General features: G+C 44.8%; 1 protein-coding gene across 13 annotated transcripts in view; it reads right to left on the bottom strand.

Annotated features, from left to right (window-relative positions):
- SHTN1 (shootin 1) overlaps positions 1 to 24,100 on the bottom strand; it is a 185,359-nt gene that overhangs the window by 84,500 nt on the left and 76,759 nt on the right. For all 13 annotated transcript variants that reach the window (XR_012235636.1, XR_012235639.1, XR_012235640.1 and 10 more), the window contains exon 4: positions 15,718 to 15,812. Coding sequence is in view for 4 of the 13 variants with exons in the window: in XM_073595793.1 (XP_073451894.1) it covers positions 15,718 to 15,812 (95 nt within the window). In the remaining 9 variants the exon portion in view is untranslated. The remainder of the gene's footprint in view (positions 1 to 15,717; positions 15,813 to 24,100) is intronic.

The raw sequence follows: 24,100 nt of genomic DNA, 5'->3' as shown, positions 1-24,100 counted from the left end.
CCGCCAGTTTGACACCCCTGCACCAACACCACAGACAAGTGGGAATATGTGCTAAAACGAGGGAGTCCATATAGTACCAACAGCTCTTAGATGCATAGTCACCAGAAATCATGAAATAACGTTTTACGTGGCATATATGTAGTAAGCTCCTGCTGAGCTGGCGGACAGAGACGGACTCCGTGGTAGAGGATCCACCTCATGTGAATGAGGCCTAATGCCGCGTACACACAAGCGGACTTTCCGGCAGACCGGACTCCGTCAGACAATTCGATCGTGTGTGGGCTCCAGCTTTTTTTTTTTTTTCCCAATAGTCCGACGGACCTAGAAATAAAACACGTTTCCAATCTTTCCATCGGACTCGAGTCCGTTCGAAAAATCCGCTGGTCTGTATGCTAGTCCGACGGACTAAAACCGACGCTAGGGCAGCTATTGACTACTGGCTATCAACTTCCTTATTTTAGTCCGGTCGTACGTCATCACGTACGAATCCGTCGGACTTTGTGATCGTGTGTGGGCAAGTCCGTTCGTTAGAAAGTCCATCGGACCAGTCCGGTTGAAAAGTCCGCCCGTGTGTACGCGGCATTACACCACCTGTATGTCTTTACTAAGCATGTGGATATCACTCATGATCATGACAATCCGTTCAGTTCTGTTTAAATCAATATATAGATCAAAGTATCAGTAGAGAGGGGAAAGAGATCTAACCCACTGACTACGTGGAGCTGTGGCACTTGAATTAGGCTGTGTGGATGGATGCCAGGTCAGAGGACATGGGCACAGGTTTGCATGCCATCTGAAAAAACAATGGTTGCTATGAAAGCTGTTCACATTTATGCGGTGCGATTCCGATCCCTTCAAAAAAAGGGCCCTGTGCAAGTTTAGTGCGGATTTGGTGCAAATTTAATCTCCAGCTATGCCAAACCGCTTCAGAAATGGCATTAATTTGCAGCTGTCACTACAGAAATCGCATTAGATTTGCACCACATCAGTGTGAACAGAGACTCCGAGGGTGGTGATCAATGGCATATTTCTATATCCAGGGGTAACCCTCCTTTCGAGGTTCATACCCCAAGCCGTGTGCCCTCTCACATTCCCAGAGTAAGCAATCAGCTTTCTCTATAGGAATTCTATAAAAACAAGAAGCGGCGATGAGCACAGACATTTCTAACATATGAGGAACGCAGAGCTACGATTTCCTCCCTCCCTGCGCTATGTCCAGAATCGCTAATGAAATTTGGCTGAAAATTGCTGTAATCTCTTCCCAGATGAAGTGGCCGCAATGCATTTTACACCAGCAAAACAACACAAAAAGAGCGATAAAAACATTCTTTAATAATAATACAAGTCTGATGAGATGGAGGCGAGAAAATGACACACTTGGTAAAATCATCAGCCCCGCAGTAATCAGCGGTACACAGGGAGGTCAGCGCTTCCCTCCGCCTCCTATTTGTTTTCATAAACAATCAGCGGCGAATCTCCGGCTTCTCTCGCTCGATTGAAAACACTGAAATGATGCTTCCCATTCAGCCAGGACTATATTTTATTTTCTTTTTGTCTTCCTCACTCTGTGTAGATTGCTGGCCATTTAATCCAGATGCTCAGGAGGTATTAAGTAGGGCAGAACAATGGAAGTAATCTCGCAAGATGACACAGTTTCTGTAGAGTCGCTCGTTATGGCGACAATCACTCTGTGGAGACAAAATGTAGCCCCGGGCAAAGATAGAATTACCGGGGGCCATTTTCTAAAACAAGGGACCCAATTTAACACTTGGGGATAGGCCATATTGGATTTTAGGCTGCCAGTCTTAAAAATGTTTTTTTTTCTGGTTGATTTGGGAACTTTTAGGCAGTCCATAGAGGATGCGATTTTTCCATGGTTGCAGGAAAGAAAATCGCTTGATTCCCTCCCATAGAGCTATTGTGTTCTCCTGGGGGCAGGCGGGGGAAATTCTTGTTAGTGGCTATAGTCCCTGGCAATACTCACATGTAAAAATCGAATATGCTGGTTGAACCCAAATTGATCGATGGATCAACTTGGGTACAGCCAGCCTGCCCATAGATGGTTGGAATCTCAGCCGGTCCCTGTTGAACTGGTCAAGATTCAGACCTTAGATGGTTCATCTATACCTTGTTCATATATTACCTTGTATATTAAAGGAGAAGTCCAGCCTGAGCTCATTCGGCTGGGCTCCTCCTATGGGTCACAGGAGTGCCACCCCATTTGCACTCCTGTGACTCGTTCACAGCAGAGAGTGGTCTGAAGTCCGATATCTGTTGAGGTCACACAGATCAGTCCAGGCACCGCGTCATCGCAACAATGAAGTCTGGATCCGCCAGGTGCCTGGACTGATAGGCACCTGGCCGCTCCCCGCCGCTCCACAGCTCAGCGCTCCAGTGAGCGAGCAGGAAGCAGAGCGGAGAGCTGCTGATTGACAATCAGCAGCTCTCCGCTCAGGGAGGTGGGAGAACCGAGCCATCCTTCTCTTTTAACTGTTATATATACCAGCTCGTCTCGAGCAAGGTTCCATGAAACCCTGAGCTTTCTCCAGAGGTTGCTAGGGGTTCCCTTGAGCGGTAGCATATATTGACCAATGGGGCATGCATAGTTCCGGAGTCAAAGTCACTTGGCAAAACCAATGGTACAACACCAATGATCTTTTTAGTATTCTTCTCACTAACCACAAATGTAAGGGGCATGCTTCATCTTACTGGCCACAATGTAAGGGGCATGCTTCCCCTCACTGCCCACAATGTAAGGGGCATGCTTCCCCTCACTGCCCACAATGTAAGAGGCATGCTTCCCCTCACTGCCCACAATGTAAGGGGCATGCTTCCCCTCACTGCCCACAATGTAAGGGGCATGCTTCCCCTCACTGCCCACAATGTAAGGGGCATGCTTCCCCTCACTGCCCACAATGTAAGGGGTATTCTTCCTCTCACTGACCACAATGTATGGGGTATTCTTCCCCTCACTGACCACAATATAAGGGGCATGCTTCCCCTCACTGCCCACAATGTATGGGGTATTCTTCCCCTCACTGACCACAATGTAAGGGGCATGCTTCCCCTCACTGACCACAATGTATGGGGTATTCTTCCTCTCACTGACCACAATGTAAGGGGCATTCTTCGATTGTTACTGAAAATTATTTCGAGCAGGTGGGGTGAAAAAAATATTGTCCAAGTACTCTGGGTATGCCACATTTTTTACTCTTTTAATTATTATAAACGTCTTGATCTGATACTATTGAACCACAAGTTTTACAAATCATTTTAGACAGGGGTTTCCCGAGACCTGAAAATTATTCCAAGGGTTTCTCAGAGCCCCTTGTGTAGGGTGGCACTATATGATATTATGAAAATACCTAATGTCTAAATCCAAAGTTGGGGGCATGTAAACCAAAGGGTTTAAATGGTTATGAGTGCGTGGGACTTGTTTCTGTTCCTCGGTCACTTGACTCCTGAAGGGAACAATGCAGATGTTATTGTGTATGGTGGCAGAGGTGCGGTGGGTGAGGAGCACCTTAAAGAAGTCATAAAACCTGAATGTTAAAATCCAATTATTTTACAGATAAGGAAGACTAGAGACAATGAATTTTGAAGGTTTAGAAAATCTTGTTTAGGGTTACAGAGAAAAAATAATAAAAAAAAAATTTTCTTATTGGGGAAATGCAAGAATATGTATAAAATCTAGTTGGTTGGAACCACCTCCAAAAATGTTGAGGGCATTTATAGACATCTACTAAAAATTAGTGATGGCAATACTTAAAGGAGTTGTAAAGGTAGAAGGTTTTTTATCTTCATACATTCTATGCACAAAGATAAAAATCCTTCTGTGTGTAGCAGCCTCCCCTGCTCTCCCCAATTACCTACCTGAGCCCCTTCTCTCTCCAGCGATGTCTATGATCCCCTCAGCCATCCAATACACTCCTCCTGATTGGCTGAGACAGAGCAGTGGCGCGATTGGCTCCTGCGGCTGTCAAAGTCAGTTAGCCAGGGGAGAGAGGAGGCGGGGCCAGGTCGGAGCTCCATGTCTGAAAGGATACACGGAGCTCTGAGTCTGCTTGGGTGCCCCCTGTAGCAAGCTGCTGACTGAGGGGGCACTCAAAGGAGGGAGGGGCCAGGAACACAGAACAGGGACTGGAGAAGAGCCAAGCTGCTCTGTGCAAAACCAACTGTACAGAGGAAGTAAGTATAACACGTTTGTTATTTGTTTTTTAAACAAGCCTTTACAATCACTTTAAGCAGGGTGTAGCCAGCCAGGGGGGCAGAGAGATCACAACACAATACCCAGGAAGGGTTTAATTTGTCAGCAATCAGCAGAGATGGCAGGGCTATACAGAGGGAGGATTTTAGACCTCATACACACTGGGCTTAAAAAAATGACACCTTTTACGGGCATTTGCCACTTTTTTTTTTTTTTTCAACCTGTAAATAGCACCTCTATGTTATCTAGGTGTCCACGTACACCTAAGCATTTACAGGCGTATTAGAAGAAGAGTTTTCCCCTAAAGAAGTCACATGACGTGATGTAAAGAGTAGGGCATCTTGGAGCAGACAGCGGACCGGAGGTGATGTGAGAGGCATACACTGCCGAGTATTTTATCATTTGAATGTGGTTTTAACAGTATATTAATAGTATAAGCCACATTTTTAATTACCTAAATACATTTGAGATTTTAAATTATTATGGGAGGCACTATATATATGCTTTATCCTAACATGCTTATGAATGTGAGCGGCACTCCTCCTCCTCATCGAGTGCCCCCACACGGAGCCGCATTCCATGGGGGCACTCGTGTGGGCGCGCTCCCGAGTCCTGCTGCTGCGTCCATTGACAACAGACAGCAGGACTGAACCCCGCCCCCGGCTCCTGTGTCACTGGATTTGAAGGACAGCGGTGGGAGCCAATGGCTCCCGCTGCTCTCAATCTATCAAATGAGGACCCAAGACAGTGGCTGGGCTCATGCTCGTTGCTGGAACGATTGGGTTCAGGAAAAAGGAGGGTTCTGGGGGGCAGCTGCAGCACAGAAGGTTTTTCACCTTATTAAATAGAATAGAAAAACCTTGAGACTTTACAAGCCCTTTAATGCATTCCAATGGGCAGAATAAAATATTCTGGCCAACGGAATCCATTGACGCTCAAACACTTTACACGCATAAATGTGTGTGCAAGCAACTTTTCTCCTGCCAGGGGTTCAGGCATTTAGAGGAGCAAAGTATATGTCCTGCATGCACGAGCGCCAAGGACAGAGAGCTGAGGGGATCTGGATGGGGAAAAGAGAGATGAGGGGATGATGCCCAAAAGGGTTTAACTAGCTATGGACCAAGGGGATGACAGGACAATACAAGGAGGGTTCATCTGTCTGTGGGGCAAAGGGATGATACTTGGGGGGGGGGCTTATCTTACCAGGTGGAAGAGAAATGCCAGGACGGTACTCAAGAAGGGTTTATCTGGTGGCCAGTGGGTCAAGCACAATGCGCTGTCTAAAATATAATTCTGTATACAGCGGCACAGATGAAGATATTGAGACCTGGCCAAAATAACAGGGGTCTAATGACAGTCCAACAACCCAAGTACAATCACTGATTGGTGAGCTGCAATAGTTTCTCTTCTCACACACAATCAGAGCTCGCATCCACTTATCCAATCAGCAGATGACGTGTTCATACAGCCGATCATTCAGATTGATTAAAGCAGGCAGACTCTGCTGATCATGTAATTGTTTGATGTAAAGAGGAATTCCAGGCCAGATGCAGCGAGAATGGAAAATATGGAGGAAACCGAACTCTGATCTGTAGTAGAGAGTCATCGAGGGCTGGAATTAAATTAGTGCATTAATATTGCAGCATTAGAATCCAAGATTCAGGCCCCAATTGTAATGATACCAGCAAAGAGCTTAAGTGCTTGGCCTGCACACCCAATAAAAAACAAAAAAAGGGTCTTTAGGATTAACTTCACTAAACCGAGCACAGCCACTAAATGACTAGAAAATTGCTCAATGGCACAAGATTGCCAGAGAGTGACCAACATTAAGGGTCTTGCCCTCTGCACTCCCAACTCATCGCCTTGCAAACTTAAAGAGTACAGCCAAAGCTCATTTGGCTGTACTTCTCATGTGGATCACAAGAGAGCAGCTCGTTCTGCACTCCAGTGACCCATCTTTAGCAGACAGGAGGCTGAAGCCCGCTGTTGGCTAACGTCACAGAGCCGGTGAAGGCTCAGAAAGGATCCACCCAGGACCCTGGACCGGCACCCGTCTCAGCCTCTCAGCAAGCCACTGAGAGCCGTTCCTGCCCCCTCCACAGCCCATCGCACGGGGGGGGGGGGGGGGGGGGGGGGGGGGTGTGCAGAGCAGAGAGCTGCTGAGTGACCGTCACCAGCTCTCTGCTCAGGGAGCCCTGAGAACCAAGCGCTCACGGTGTTTGATCGCTCAGTTCTCAGTGTTAGAGTTAGCAGGGGGCAGCATCGGAGGTAGAGAAGAATAAAAACAAACCACAAACTTCTCTTTTAACATCATCTAATACCTACATTGCAAAATCAAAAAATGAAGCTACACTCCACGGACATCCCACTGGCATGTTTACTGTGTACAGCTGGCTGCTGACTTAAAGCCCTTGGGCTACACCTCTCTGACATGTTTCACCCCTCCTAGGGCTTAACCACTTGCTTACTGGCCACTTTTACCCCCTTCCTGCCCAGGCCAATCTTTAGCTTTCAGCGCCGTCGCACTTTGAATGACAATTGTGCGGTCATACAGCACTGTACCCAAACTAAATTTTTATCACTTTTTTCACACAAATAGAACTTTCTTTTGGTGATATTTAAGAACCACTGGGTTTTTTATGTTCTGTTAAACAAACAAATGAGATCAAAAATTTGGAAAAAATAAACATTTTTCATAGTTTGTTAAAAAATTTTGCAAACAGGTAATTTTTCTCCTTCACTGATGTGCACTGATACAGTCAGGTCCATAAATATTGGGACATCAACACAATTCTAATCTTTTTGGCTCTATACACCACCACAATGGATTTGAAATGAAACAAACAAGATGTGCTTTAACTGCAGACTTTAAGCTTTAATTTGAGGTGATTTACATCCAAATCAGGTGAATGGTGTAGGAATTACAACAGTTTGTATATGTGCCTCCCACTTTTTAAGGGACCAAAAGCTCCTCAGTGTGAAAGTAGCCTTACATAGTAATTGCAGCAGCTCCTCAATGTACAACAAGAAGCTGCCTCTTGAAAAGAACCTTTTTTTTCCCATCCCCTCTTACCCGCTCCTGCACCCTCTTGGGATATGTATTGGGACATGAATGGAGGAAAAGCAAAAAACATTTTATAAACATTGTAAGTAAACACACAAAAAAAAAAAAATTCAATAGCAGAGGTGGAAGGGTTGTAGTAGGAAAAAGGTTTTTTTTTAGGTGCAAGTCCTGGTTCACACTGATGCAATTTGACAGTTCAAAAGTCGCACTTCACTGCTGGCAATAGAACTGTTCAAATTGCTGCAACTCAAGTTCCCGCGAAAGCTTCCTGCACTCCTTTTTTGGGATTTCATTGCGACTTGTATAGACTTCTGCTTAATTAAATTGCAAGTGCAAATCGCACTAATCTACTGCTTTGAAATTGTGCTGAAGTACAGGGCTAAAGGTCTGCTTTAATTAGACTGGAGCGCTTCTTTAATCTGATCTGCCTTAACCACTTCAGACCCGGAAGGATTTATCCACTTCCTGACAAGGCCATTTTTTACGATACGGCACTGCGTTATTTTGACTGACAACTGAGTGGTCGTGCGATGCTGCACCCAAAATAAAAAAATTTTTTAAAAAATGTAAAAAATCCCACAAATAGAGCTTTCTTTTGGTGTTATTTGATCACCTCTGCGTTTTTTTTTTTTTTGTTCTTTGGTTTTTTTACTATAAACAAAAAAAGACTGACATAATTGGAAAAAAAAATATTTTTTACCTTCATCTATAAAACACCCAATAAAAAAACTGTAAAAATCGAATTTCTTCAGAAATTTAGACCAATATGTATTCTGCTACATGTTTTTGGTTAAAAAAAAACCCCAATAAGCGTATATTGATTGGTTTGCGCAAAAGTTACAGCGACTACAAAATTGGGGGAACGATTTATAGTATTTTTATTATGATTTTTTATTTTTTTACTAGTAATGGCAGTGATCAGCGATTTTTAGCGGGACTGCGACATTGCGGCGAACAGATCGGACATTTTTGACAATTTTTTGGGAACCAGTGACATTATTACAGTAATCAGTGCTAAAAATATGCACTGACATTGTACTAATGACACTGGCAGGGAAGGGGTTAACATCAGGGGTGATCAAGGGGTTAAATGTGTTCCCTCAGTGTGTTTCTGTGTGGGGGGGGATGGGCTGCCTGGGACAACACAAAGATCCATCTTCCTGCATAACAGAAAGACAGGAACTGTGTGATCTCCTCTGTCAGAACGGAGATCTGCCATGTTTGCTATGGCAGATCCTTGTTCTGTCACTGCAGGGAACGATCGGGGGTGGCCGGCAGACATAGAGTCCGCCAGACCCGCCAATTGGTTCCCCTGCCGGCCAATGGGCGCGTGCGCGTGCCGCCCACAGAGCCTCATGCACGAACCGATGTACAGCTACGGCGTTTTGTGCAGCCGAGCCAACCTGCAGCAGTATAACTGCGGCGGCTGGTTGGCAACAGGTTAATGTAAATCCCTTGCAGGTGAAATAAAACCCAAAACCCCAGTGCCGCAAGGAAAGCCTGTTTAGCTTTAATAGCGTATAAGGGCCATATACAGTGGGGAAAACAATTATATGATCCCCTGCAGATTTTGTAAGTTTGCCCGCTTACAAAGAAATTAAGGATCTAGAATTTTTAACATAGGTGTAAGGAATAGAGACAAAATATCAGCCAGAACACTGAAGATGGGTCGTGGATGGGTCTTCCAGAATGACAATGACCCAAAACATACCTCCAAGGCAACTAAGGAGAGTGGCTCAAGAAGAAGCACATTACAGTCATGGAGTAGCCTAGCCAGTCTCCAGACCTTAATCCCATAGCCCTTTCATGCCTAACCCTATTTCTAACATTTGTTGCTTACAAGTTAAAATCCGTATTTTTTGCTAGAAATTTACTTAGAACCCCCAAACATTATATATATTTATATATTTTTAGCAGAAAATCTAGAGAATAAAATGGCCATCGTTGCAATATTTTATGTCACACTGTATTTGCGCAGCAGTCTTTCAAACGCAATTTTTTTGGGAAAAAATACACTTTCATGAATTAAAATTAAACAGCAAAGTTAGCCCAATTTTTTGTATAATGTGAAAGATGATGTTACGCTGAGTAAATAGATACCCAACATGTCATGCTTTGAAATTGCGCACACTCGTGGAATGGCGACAAACTATGGTACCTAAAAATCTCCATAGGCGGCGCTTTAAGAAAAAATAACGGTTACCAGGTTAGAGTTACAAAGGAGGTCTAGTGCTAGAATTATTGCTCTTGCTCTGGCGATCGCGGCGATACCTTTGAACACCGTTTACATATGCGGGCGCAACTTACGTGTGCATTTTCTTTGCTGTGCGAGCTCGCGGGGATGGGGGTGCTTTAAAAATTTTTTTTTTTTTTTTTTTTTACATTGTCACTTTAAAAAATAAAATTAAAAATCTAAAAGACCCCAAACCCCTCCTTTGCACTTCAAAGTATTCAGATTGCCAAAAACGGTGATTCTGAATACTGTAATTTTTTTTCAAAACGGCGCCATTGGCAGCCGAGTAAACCAGAAGTGATGCCGTGACGTCGCTTCCGTGTTTACACAAAGGGAGAGTGGATCGAAGCAGTTTGCGGCTTCCTTCAAGTCTTACTCCAGCCGGCAGAAGTGCTGGATCGTGGATCAGGTCTCCCGGTGGGACAGGAGGCCGGGAAGAGCGGTGGAAGGCCGCGGGGGGGGGGGGGTTTGGGAGTTCCCTCTCGCTCCTTCGGGATAACAGCCGAGCGGCTTTTGGCCGCATCAGTTGTCCCTGAAGAGCCGACCACCCGCTCCAGAAAAACGGTACCGGGATGATGCATGTGGCTGCATGCATCATCCCGTTATAACCCCTTGAAGCCGAGGCCACACATGTGCGTACGGTCGGCGGGAAGGGGATAGAAAATGTATAGAGGGAGCTGAAACTTCAAGTTGCCAAGAGACAGCCAAGAAACCTTAAAGCGGAGTTCCACCCAAAAATGGAACTTCCGCTTTTCGGAATCCTCCCCCCCTCCGGTGTCACATTTGGCACCTTTCAGAGGGGATGGGGGAGCAGATACCTGCATAATCCAGGTATTTGCTCCCACTTCCGGGCATAGATAGCCGCAGTACCCGCGGTTATCTATGCCATATCCGGCGCCTCCTCTGTCCCCCCCGCTGTCTTCTGGGGGACAACACAGGTCCCAGAAGACAGCAGGGACCTGTGGGAGCACGACTTCCTGATTCCCTTACCGAAGATGGCAACGCCTCCACCCAAGAGCCGAGGGACAGATCGGCTTCAGGTGCCGACATTGCGGGCGCCCTGGACAGGTAAGTGTCCATATTTTAAAAGTCAGCAGCTGTAGTACTTGTAGCTGCTGACTTTAAGAAAAAAAAAAAAAAATTCGGCAGGACCTCCGCTGTAAGGTTTTAGAGAAGATCTGTAAAGAAGAGTGAACCAATACCCCTCCTGAGATGTGTGCAAACCTGGTCACCAACTACAAGAAATGTCTTACCTCTGATTGTCAATAAGGGTTTCTCCACCAAGTACTAAGTCATATTTTGCTTGGGGATCAAATATTTTTTTACTCACTGAACTGCAACTTAAAGCGGGGGTCCACCTATCTATCGTTTTTTTTTTTTTTTTTTTGAGTTCATCCACAAACTTTTCTTCTCAGCATTACATACTCACATATTGTGTGTAATATGTCCACCTGTGTCAGATTTCGTCGGAAAGAATAACTTATATTATTCACTGCAGGCGGTTTCCATCTTCATTGTGGGCATTTGAAGCCCACAAGCATTTATTTCCTGGATGTGGTGAATGCTGTGCTCCCAGCATTCACCGCTCGTTCCCGCACATGCTCAGTGGCATCCTGGGAAGCCTGAGACTAGCTCCCAGGAGTCTGGGAGAGGCTAGAAACACGCCTACTCCCACGGGAGGAGAACCAGGAAGTGCAAAGAAGAATAGAAAAATAAAAGTTAATTACGGTGATTTAAATTTTTTTAAACGGCATGTCAGCATCTAGGCAAGGAAGAGAATACATACAGATATTGTTCAAAATTTGGGTGGAACCCCGCTTTAATTTATAACATTTGTATCTTGTGTTTTTTCTGGATTTTTCTGGTTGATATTCTGTCTCTAGCATATAAAATACAGCCATTATAAAAATTATAGACCCTTCATTTCTTTGTAAGTGGGCAAACTTACAAAATCTGCAGGGGATCAAATAATGATTTTCCCCACTGTACTTTACGTGCGCCTCTGTGCATCTGCATTAACAAAGCCAGGTTTGGCTGTATCTGCATCGTATTCAGTATAAAAAAAAAAAAAAAAAAAAAAAAAAAAATCAATTATTATACTAAACTAACACAGAAAAAAAAAAAGAAATTCCCCTTTCTATTTCCCGAAAGGTAGTTTGAAATTTAAGGCCCTGGAAAAAGTGAACCCGTCTTTGACCCTTGCAGAAAAACCACCCAGATCACCTGTACATTGTATATTCATAATACCTCAAGGAAAGGGTAGATAAAGACAACTGCAAATCAATTTGAAACATGAATAAAATTGCAAAAAATGGGATTTTAAAAGTTCCATAAAAATTACAACAAATTTGAAACATTTTGCATGGTTCCTGCCAAGGATAAAAAGACACAAGACAATATGTAGAGAGACAAAGTCATACCGCACAACAAAACACATCATAAACCTCCCAGCCTTGACTCATATTCCTGCTTGTAAGTGCTTTCCAAAACAAATATGACTAGAGTCAGATGACACATTTATATGGCATTACAAAGATTTATACCACCATCAAGGTAGCGGTGAGGCGGTAGGAAATAAACCAAAAGGCCCGCTTCTAAAGTACCGAGAGATACAGAATCATCCTATAACAGAAGGCATTTAAATGTCCTCACTTCAGGCACAAAACCCCAAAACAAGGAGCTCAGCCTCTGCTTATGGGTAAGTGGGTGGAGTCACGCAAATAATTCCTTTTTGCCCCGTTTAGCAATCTGTGTATCCAGACCCACTGTAGGGTGATCTAGCCATCATCTTACAGAGTCAGTGTTATCTAGAATACTATGATGAAAGCTGGCACACAACCGAGGGACTGCATAAATCATTTTATTATAGACAGGATAAATCCATGTAGTGCAACGCCGCTAACGTGTTTCAGCTGAAAGAGGCCTTAGTCAAAGCAATAATTAAGAAGAGAAGTATGGGGGGGGGGTTTAGAATAGGTGGATGCTGCATCTGTCCCCCAGATGCTCCAAGACTGTCAGAAACCATAAAATCAGACCAAGACAGAAGTACAGTTAAGGCCCCTTTCACACTTGTGCGACTTCAAAGTTGCACGATTTTACCGCGATTTCATGGCCGCAATTTTGCTAAGATTTTGCAGTGATTTTTGCATGTTTTTGCCGCGATTTGGGAGCAGTACTACTTTGTATGACTTTGCAACAACTTTGGCATTAACCATTCTCAGCTTGTGCTTACAAAGTCGTACTGAAATCGTGTCTATATTATTCAGGTACGATTTGCATGCTACTTGAGGGTTTAACATTGAGGTCTATGGACATCAACTCACATGGAAGTTGGACCAAAGTAGTGCAGGGACTACTCTGAAGTCGGCACGACTTAAAGTCGTGCTAATATGAATGGTAGTCATTGAAAATCATGGAGAATGACTCGTCATACGATTTTGCAGAACAAACTCGTGGGACAAGTCCTATAAGTGTGAAATGGGCCTAAATCACACTTGTTTAATAATAAAAGTAAATCGAGCAAACGTAGTCAAAACATAGTCAGAGTTCAGGAACCGGAACGGATAGTCAGACAAGCCAAAACGTCAGGGAGCCAGAGTTGAGCGTAGTAAAACAGCAAGCAGGATCTGGAGCCAGAAGGGATGTCAGCCAAGCAAGTCTATTAACAGGCATGCAGGAGAGCGTCTCTGTGATGTTGACTAAGGCAAAGGCAGAGATCATCTGGGCTGAACGGCTTAAGTAGGCAGGACTGACAAGCAGGATATCATCAACAGCTGAGTAACTGTTTGAGAGATAAGAGCTGGCAATTAGCCAACGGCTGAGCGGCTAGCTCAGAGAAGGAAGGGCTGAGCCTAGCCCTGACAAAGACTGAGAACCGAGCGATCAAACACAGCCGATCGCTCGATTCTCGGGGCTCCCTGAGCAGAGAGCTGGTGACTGTCAGTCCCCCCTGTCTGCCAAACGAGCTTTGGCTGTACTTCTCCTTTAAGGCCTCTTTTAGCTGTAACACATTAAAGAGGCCTTAATTATAGTTATTTGGCAGAAATGCGTTAGGGAAGTTGCACTGCTTGGATTTATTACCCTGTATACAATAAAGTGATTTATGCAGTCCCAGGCTTTCATCATAAAATACAAGGTAATGCTGACTCTGTAAGACGATGGCTAGATCTGTGCTATACACTAGTGGGTCTGGATACACAGATGGCTAAAAGGGGCAAAAACGAATGATTAGCATGACTCCACCCACTTACCCATAAGCAGACACTGAGCTCCTTGTTTTGGGGTTTTGTGCTGGAAGTGAGAACATTTAAACACGTTCTGTTATAAGAGTGTCAGGGAAATGGTATGTACAGTCGTGCACAAAGACGTACACGAACATGTGCGCTTGCTAATAGAAATTCTCGAGTGACAACTAAGAGGTTCTCTAACTCGCGCGCATGCGCAAAATAATTCACAAGTGACAACTAGGCATGCAATGACTCGCTCACGTATCCGCGCACGTGTGCATTAGTGTGCGTGAATACTGGGCGCTCTCTTGCCTATTTAAAGTGGCTTCATAGACCAGAAGATTGCTGAGTGGTCGTCAGCTTCTCCCGTCTGTGACCTGATCCTGTGTTTGGTCCTGTGTATACCTGGCCTATCGCTGATAGAAAAGACGGTATTGGTGCGACCCTACTAAGTTGTGTGCTTAAAGAAATGAAAGAAGGCTGGAAAAGCTGGCTGTATTAACCACTTCAGCCCCGGAAGATTTGGCTGCTGAATGACCAGGCCATTTGTTGCGATTCGGCACTGCGTCGCTTTAACTGACAATTGCGCGGTCGTGCGACGTTGCACCCAAACAAAATTGATGTCCTTTTTTTCCCACAAATAGAGCTTTCTTTTGGTGGTATTTGATCGCCTCTGCGTTTTTTATTTTTTGCGCTATAAACAAAAAAAGAGCGACAATTTTGAAAAAAAAAACAATATTTTGTCATTTTTGCTATAATAAATATCCCATTTTTTTTTTTTTTAAGTTATTTTTTTCTCAGTATAGGCCGATATTTATTCTTCTACATATGTTTGGTAAAAAAAAAAATCGCAATAAGCGTATATTGATTGGTTTGCGCAAAAGTTATAGCATCTACAAAATAGGGGATAGATTTATAGCATTTTTATTATTATTTTTTTTAATAGTAATGGCGACGATCTGCGAACATTATGGCGGACACATTGGACACTTTTGACACATTTTTGGCACCATTGGCATTTATACAGCGATCAGTGCTATAAAAATGCATTGATTACTGTAAAAAATGTCACTGGCAGGGAAGGGGTTAACACTAGGAGGCGATCAAGGGGTTAACTGTGTTCCCTAGGTATATTCTAACTGTAGGAAGAAGGGACTGAGTAGACAGGATGACAGATCGTGGTTCCTAGCTATTAGGAACTCATGATCTGTCTCTCCCCCCAGAACAGAACAGGGATTTGTGTGTTTACACACACTCGTCCCTGTTCTGCCTCTCATGCCCGCGATTGCTTGTGGCCGGTGGTCATCGCGACCATCGGCACCCCCGCTGTGCAGAGGGCGCGCGCCTGCTATCCTGCTTAAAGGAGCCGACGTACAGCTACGACGGCTCGCGGGATCGTGCCGACCTGCCGCAGTATAATGACGACGGCTGGTCTGTAAGCGGTTAAAAGAATATGTTACTTTAACATTTCATATTCCTGATATGTGCCTCCTGTACCATGTACTTGTATGAGAAAGTATCCTGTTCTCTTTGTAGTGCTTCCTTTGTGTGAAACAACTGGTGTTCCAGCCTGTCTCCCTGCTTTCCTATTTCAAACTGATCATGATGAGCATGAGAGCATGTCGACCCCAGCATTATCAGCTTTCTGGATGTGCTGGGAGAATGATCAGACTTGTGCTGACACACCCCCTGCAAGTCATTCACTGGGAAGATCAGTGCACTGCTGTTTCTCCACCCCCACCTCTCCAAGCCCCTTAAAAAACAAAAACAAACACACACACACGTTTTGCCTTGCATATCTATTTTAAACTGAACTTTAACTCTCACAGGCTGCTTCAATAGACAGAGGATCACACCTACAGACAGATACAAGGACAATATATATACATGGACAATATATATATATATACATGGACAGATGGACACACACTGTTCCACTGAAGACCCTTACCCTTCTCTCTCATCCCTGGCATATCTGAACACTTACCTTTGACGCAAGGGCCTCGGCGCTTTCCCGGCACGACTTCTCGATCTCCAGATTGTTCTGCATGAAGCCGACCTCCTCGATGACCATATGGGAGACTGCAAGGAAAAAAAAACAAAAAAAACTGAGATCTCAGGAAACTTTCCAATCCACCTTTCAGGAGACTCCACCATCCTTCAATATCCTGGAGATTGACAATTCGGGAAAGAAAACCAGGGGGATGGTCAGTAGCTCACTGGGGTGTATAGGCTGGGAAGGGTCTGTATGAGAGCAAACACAGCGTCACCTCAATAAGGTGTGATCCTGGTAATCAACCAAGTATACAAAAGAAAAAGGTGAAAAGAGAGCCTCACCTGCAGTAATTACTAGGGGACCATGCAGCTTATAGATAAGGGAACTTTATTACACAAAAATATCAAATGGTAATACAAAAAACACCAGATAAAAATCCCATCACCAGCATCTCAGTAAAAAATGTACAAATAGACAACGTTGTCTGATCAAGATGGAGCTGCGTCCTACAAATCCACACACATACATATGTCAACATAACATCCCCGGGGTAATAAAGCACCTGACAATATGGTGAAGTGAAATCACTGTTAATACACCATAGATAAGGAATATTCCCACAGTGTGCAGGATGGTTGAGCAAAAATTGGGGGCTCTATGAGTACAGCAAGGGGGGGGGGGGGGGCAAGTTTTTCCTATGACCACCGTGAATAGAAACTCCAGGCACTAACGTGCCGTATGTAGTGCAAGTATGAATCCCAAGTCCAAAGTTGTTCCACAGGAGGGTTGAAGCTGGGAAGTAGTGATGCAGTAAGGTCATATATAATAAACGCTATAACAGTAGTTAGGATATCAGTGAAATGAAAAGGGGGCAGATAGGTAGCAGGAGAGACTGCACCCGCCGCTGACCTAGTGCCTGACCAATAACACGACCACATCCCTGATCCAAATCCAACGGATGTGCAGGCGAGAAAGCTACAGCCAGTATCCAGACAAGTCCACACCTCTTCCAGGCTGGGTGAGCGGACATGTTGGTCCATGCACTATACTCTTATGCTGTGTTTTTTTGCTCTGCAGTGAACACCGGTCACACTGAGAACAATATCCCATGCTATACGCTGGACTGATATCCTAACTACTGTTATAGCGTTTATTATATATGACCTTACTGCATCACTACTTCCCAGCTTTACCCTCCTGTGGAAAAACTTTGGACTTGGGATACATACTTGCACTACATACGGCACGTTAGTTCCTGGAGTTTCTATCCACGGTGGTCATAGAAAAAACTTGCTCCCCCCCCTTTGCTGCACTCACAGAGCCCCCAATTTTTGCTCAACCATCCTGCACACTGTGGGAATATTCCTTATCTATGGTGTATTAACAGTGATTTCACTTCACCATATTGTCAGGTGCTTTATTACCCCGGGGATGTTATGTTGACATATGTATGTGTGTGGATTTGTAAGACGCAGCTCCATCTTGATCAGACAACGTTGTCTATTTGTACATTTTTTACTGAGATGCTGGTGATGGGATTTTTATCCGGTGATTTTTGTATTACCATTTGATATTTTTGTGTAATAAAGTTCCCTTATCTATAAGCTGCATGGTCCCCTAGTAATTACTGCAGGTGAGGCTCTCTTTTCACCTTTTTCTTTTGAGAGATTGACAATTCAGCTGTACAATATCAGTTATGATGGTTTCTAATGGCCTGTACACACGATCCGAATATCGTACGAAAACTGTCGTCCGAGGAAGAATGGTACGATTTTTGGATCGTGTGTACACTACTTTCGAGAGCCGATCACGACAGTTCATCCGATATTATTCGATCGGACAAGCATGAAAATGTTCCTCGTAAGATACCAGATAGTTCGATTTTCGTTTAGTCGGTATAGTTGTCTCCCGAAAATACAATACAAATACAGTGGGGATGGAAAGTACTCACACCCTCTTCAATTTTTCACTCTTTGTTATATTGCAGCCATTTGCTAAAATCATTTAAGTTCATTTTTTTTCATCATTAATGTACACACAGCACCCCATATTGTCAGAAAAACAGAATTGTTGACATTTTTGCAGATTTATTAAAAAAGAAAAACTGAAATATCACATGGTCCTAAGTATTCAGACCCTGTGCTGTGGCACTCATATCATATAGCAATGAGCTATGACTAAGCACCATATCTGGTGTGAAACGCGTCAGTAGCTGTGCAGTTAGTCTGTATTGCCCTGTGATGCTTTGATATCCATTTTTTAATAAAGGTGAACTTTTTTGGAGTGCGGCTATCCAGCATTCCATTTCTTCCATTATTTCTGTTGTAAACAGAGCCAGCACCCTGCCTGATTGTGGAGACAGCTGTTCTTAGGAGAGGTGATTACTTTGGAGCGGTGCACTCCCAAACCGCATCACATGCCGGCTTTTTATATTTCCTGGGGAGTCAGCTGTAGCACCAGAAGAGCTTACATTCTAATGCACAGTGCACCCACCACGGTCACAAAAGCACTCAAACATATTCATGCATGTGTAGTCGATTTGAATGGAGGAGATACAATAAGGCATTTGTGACACATTTATGGCGGCGTCTGAAGGCTTGCCCCAAATTTAAAGTGGTTGTAAAAGGTTTTTTTTTTTTTTTTTACCTTTACCTTTTTTTTTTTACCTTACTGCATTCACTGCATTGAATGCAGTAAGGAAAAAAAAACAAAAAAACCTTTTACAACCACTTTAAATTTGGGGCAAGCCTTCAGACGCCGCCAGAAATGTGTCACAAATGCCTTACTGTATCTCCTCCATTCAAATCGACTACACATGCATGAATATGTTTGAGTGCCTTTGTGACTGTGGTGGGTGCACTGTGCATTAGAATGTAAGCTCTTCTGGTGCTACAGCTGATTCCCCAGGAAAAATAAAAGCCAGCATGTGATGTAAGAAACCTTGTGAGGTAAGAGACCTTCTGCATGCAGTTCCCACTGAAATAAATACCTGAGCCCGATCTCGATCCAGCGATGTGCACGAGAGCCAAGGCTCTGTCAACTCTCTCCCTCCGCATTGGTTCAGATACAGCCGGGGGAGCCATTGGCTCCAGCTGCTGTCAATCACTGCCAGTGATGAGGGAGCGGGTGGACGGGGCTGATCAGTCACTCAGGAGAAGTTTACAAACAATTTCCAAAGTATTAGGTATAACATGGGGCACAGTGAAGATGGTGATCAACAAGTGGAGAAAATATGGCACATCAGTGAAATTATCAAGAACTGGATGCTCCTCCAAAATTGATGAAAGAACGAGAAGAAAATTGGTCCGGGAGGCCGCCAAGAGGCCTACAGTGAGAGCCCTTGCACACTGGGGCGGGGGCGGCGTCGGCGCTAAAACGCCGCTATTATTAGCGGCGTTTTACCGTCGGTATGCGACCGCTAGCGGGGCGGTTTTACCCCCCACTAGCGGCCGAGAAAGGGTTAAATACCACCGCAAAGCGCCTCTGCAGAGGCGCTTTGCCGGCGGTATAGCCGCGCCGTCCCATTGATTTCAATGGGCAGGAGCGGTAAAGGAGCGGTATACACACCACTCCTTCACCGCTCCGAAGATGCTGCTGGCAGGACTTTTTTTACCGTCCTGCCAGCGCATCGCTCCAGTGTGCAAGCCCTCGGGGCTTTCACACTGGAATACAAGCAGCGGCACTTTCGGGGCGGTTTGCAGGCGCTATTATTAGCGCAATAGCGCCTGCAAACCGCCCCAGTGTGCAAGGGCTCTAACATAAAGGAGCTGCAGGAATTTGTGGCAAGTACTGAATGTGTACTACATGCAAAATAGATAAAAAGCAATGATAAAAAAAAAAAATCTGATTTTTTTTTTTTTTTATCAATCTTATTTTAATAAAATGCTTTTGGAGTAAAAATCTATTTTAAAAAGATAGTTTTATATTTAAGCACTTAGCGCAAATTAACATCATTGTACGTCGGTACTTTGGCGCTAAATACCGTTGTTATGGCAGCAGATAGCAGCCATAACCCCGGTATTTAAAACAGCGGCGAGCGGCTGTCTTTCAGATTAAAGTGGTCTCCGTGGAGAGATCACTTTTATCGGGGGGCGGGAGAGGCCCCCCCACCCCTCCAGCCACGTTTTTGGTCATCTCCTATGCTTACCGGAGCCGTCGGTAGCGGCGGAGACGATCGCGTCTTTCCCCCTGACAGGCCTGGATGCTGAAAGAGGCTCGCCTCCATAACATTGAATGGTGGAAGCGACGGCAAAATGTCACTTCTGCCCAATGGTCTTAAAGGGGAATATTAAAAAAAAAAAATGACATTTCATTTTTTTTATTGCATTTTAGTGTAAATATGAGATCTGAGGTCTTTTTGACCAAAGATCACACATTTAAGAGGTCCTGTCATGCTTTTTTTCTATTACAAGGGATGTTTACATTCCTTGTAATAGGAACCCATTTTTTTTTTTTTTAAAGGACAGTGTAAAAAACAAAAAAAAAAAAAAAAAAAACAAAAAACAAAAAAACAAAAAGTAAAATAAATAATAATAATTTTTTTTTTTTTTAAAGCGCCCCGTCCCGCCGAGCTCACGCATACTTAAGTCACACCCCCATATGAAAACTGTGTTCAAACCACACGAGAGGTGTCGCCGTGATCGTTAGAGCGAGAGCAATAAATCTGTAACTCTAAACAAGTAACCTGTGGAAATTTTTAAATGTCGCCTATGCAGATTTTTAAGGGTGAAAGTTTGTTGCTATTCCATGAGCGGGCGTAATTTTGAAGTGTGACATGTTGGGTATCAATTTACTTAGCGTAATATTATCTTTCACAATATAAAAATTGGGCTAACTTTACTGTTGTCTTATTTTTTAAGTCAAAAAAGTGTATTTTTTTCCCAAAAATTGCGCTTGTAAGAGCGCTACGTAAATACAGTGTGACATTGCAACGACCGCCATTTTTTTCTCTAGGGTGTCTGAAAAAAATATATAATGTTTGGGGGTTCTAAGTAATTTTCTAGCAAAAAAACCAAACTGGATTTTAACTTGTAAGCAACAAGTGTCAAAAAGAGGCTCGGTCCTTACGTGGTTAAGATACATTAATAATTTAATTTATTCAGCATGAAGTGGAGCTTAATTATGTAGCATGAGGCTGTATATTCTGCAATATTTACATTTTTGGTAAACTCATTCAATGAATCCAAGCTCTGCAAGCTGAGATAACATGCACTGTGTTGATGCATTCACACAATTTCACAGTAACCATTAGATAAAACAAAGTTCAGGAATATCCCTTTATCCCATTGTCTTGCAAATCTATGTACACTACAAACTGTATGACTGAAGTGGTTCCGATATCGCAGTTTTACTAACCTGACAGCTTATTCTAAATAGGAAACCTTCATTTTGTTTGCAAATATTAAAGGTTCTAACTACAAGCAAGAACGAGTCCTTACATTTAAAGAGCACCTGTCATTTCAGATCCATCATGGCAGTGCTGGCTAGGGGGCATCCACTCACCGGCTGCCGCCACATCACTCACCTTGTTGTGTCACTGCCACATCACCAGCCGTCCCAATAAAGTGAATGGGACTGAAGGTGAGTCAACAGCGGGTCAGAGGAGGAACCGCTGGGGGACAGAGATGACAGTTGCTTATTAAAAATTATGATTTAGGGGCGTGGCTTGGATGGCTTCCCGAGCAGACGTGTCTCACTGAAGCTCCCGCTCCGGCCTGCCTGCATAGAGCTGGAACCTGCATCTCTCCGCCATTAATCATGGGCAAACCGCGCAAAAACAAGGAACCGGATCCCAGAGGACATGCTACCCGTTCCTCCTCGGTCCCCCCACCGCTCATTACCGAGTATTTCGGGCAAGGAGCTACGACCGGACACCACGAGGCCAAGATGGCGCCGGCGCCACACGCAGCAATCTCTCCATCTCCTCCTCTGCAAGCCTCCCCAGACCACAGGAGCAACAGGTATGGATCCGAGGGCGACTTGCACACTGCCCACTCTCCGATCCCCCCTGCTGACCTCTCAACCGATCCCCCCTCCGGAGGCCATATACTGGGCAGCCTATCGCAGACTTTCCCCTCATGCCTCATAGGGCCTGCGCCCTCTCTATCCTCCGGCCAGCCATCCCCCTCCTGTGACTCCTATGCTCCAGAATGGGACCCCCGCTCCCTGCCACAACGCTCTCAACCGCACAGGGACAGAGCCTCCTCTCTCTCCCCCCTCCAGAGGGACACAGCCCAGGCTCCAGCACCTTCCCAGGCCCCAAGGACATCAGGATCCCAGGGGGCTTATTCACACACGAAGAGCCCACAGGGCCCATTGCTAGCTAATCACTCCAGCACTACCCCCCTTTCAATTCCACCTCAGAGGGGACCCCCCATGCCAGCTTCCTATTCAGCTGTAGTGCAGGGCTCCCATGCCCACACTGTATCAGATTTTGACCCTGACCCTGAAGCATGCACATCTTGGCGAGATTACGTTCGTTGTATGCCCACAAAACAGGACTTCCGTATGCTAATTCAAGAAGTGCGGGACACTTGTAGAACTGAGATTGGCATGCTTCGCACTGATCTTCACCAATTGTCCACCAAAGTCACATCCTTAGAGGAAGAAACAAACGACACTAAATTTGAAATCTCACAAATACATGATCGCTTAACTTCACAAGCCGCCACCCTTAGAGACTTCCAACGCCACCTTGAAGACCTCGACAATAGAGGTAGGCGTAACAATATTAGGGTCAGAGGCCTACCTGAGGTGACACAAGAAGAAGACCTGAGTGTGACTTTGCAAGCCATCTTCAATAGCATCCTAGGTCGCCCAGAACATCAGCGAGTTAAGCTTGATCGGGCACACCGAGCTCTTCGTCCTCGTGGGCCAGGATCCCGCCCGCGAGATGTGATCTGCAGGGTATACAACTACACCCTCAAAGAGGACATTATGAGAAAGGCGCGAAATATGCATGCCATTGATTTTGACGGGGCCTCCCTACAACTTTTCCCAGACCTCTCGTGGATCACCCTCCAAAGAAGATCTTTGCAACCACTCCTCACCCTGTTAAGGGAACATGACTTTCGCTATCACTGGGGTTTCCCCTTTAGCCTCACGGCAAAAAAAGATGGAAAGTCCACAACCCTCCGATACCCGGAAGATCTTCAATTTTTCTGCAGAGAATTGGACATTCCGGTACCACCTACCCCTGGATGGGAACCGCTGTCAGCACCCCCACCTCGCTCAGAACCTTGGATCCAAGTCACAGGCAGGAAACGCACAAGACCGCGATCTGGGGGCCCTTCCCCACCACCTCGTCAGGGATGAACTGCCGCCCATTTTGAATTCCTTCCTTGCCTAGATGTCTGACCCCAGATTTACACGGTCTGTCTCTTCCTATTTCTCTACCTGAGAACCCGGAGACATATCCTGCTTATCCCACTCATCCATAGTATGGACCTATTCAGCAACCAGATTCTCTCTTAAGTTAACAACACATGTATGATTGTGACTATAAGGTTTAGATAGGTCTTGCATAGCTAGCCGGGTTATGCCATCCCCCCCCCCCATGCTCCTCCTCTTTCTCATACCCCCCCCTTTTTTTTTCCTACCCTTTCCCCCTTTTCTCCCTTCCTTCTTCTCCCCCCCCCCCCCTTTCCCTTCCCCTTCCCCTTCCCATCTCACCCTTTCTGCATCTACCTACACCTACTCACTTACTCTCTCTCTTTCCTCTTCCTCCTATTTTCTGTCTCAGAGGTGGGGCATGGTTAGTCGGGAGGGTATACTATTACGAAGAGAGATATCTCTTATACTTGTATTTTTAGATCATCGTTTTTGAATTCACAAAACATATCTTACTATTGCTCCAAATCTTACAAATCAATAGCTTCAATGGGTTATTCTTATATACGGGCCATAGTCATGAGTATAGATATGTCGGTTACCTGTTGACGCTTGCAGGTTCCATAATTTTCCTGTTATTTAACTTTTAATTTTTTGAATTTAGATGCAGGCGGGTCCGGAAGGGGGTTATCCCCTCCTTGGGTCCATCCTCTCCTCCCCCCCGGGGCTCTCCGAATGGCTCCTTCTTCTACTTTCTCTGGCAATGGCACTTTTGCCTCCCATGTCAGAGGGGGCCCTCCGGAGTTCCCCACCCCATCACTTTGTATAGGTGGGTTATATTGTGAATGGTTAACTAACCCTCATTTTGCACTAACCTTTGTGTTTTTTTTATGTTTTTTGTACTTTTTTCTCTGCTCTTCTCCTACTACTATTCCCATTCTTCTCCCCCTCTTCAACCTTTTGGGCGCCGCCCATCTCCGGGACCGGGTTCATGTTCGGAAGGTCGCAGACCTCCAAAACGCAATCACCACTATAGGGACCTCCT

Source organism: Aquarana catesbeiana, linkage group LG08 (assembly GCF_042186555.1).
Source record: "Aquarana catesbeiana isolate 2022-GZ linkage group LG08, ASM4218655v1, whole genome shotgun sequence".
Classification (NCBI taxonomy): Eukaryota; Metazoa; Chordata; class Amphibia; order Anura; family Ranidae; genus Aquarana; species Aquarana catesbeiana.
This window is presented reverse-complemented; position numbering and strand designations above follow the sequence as displayed.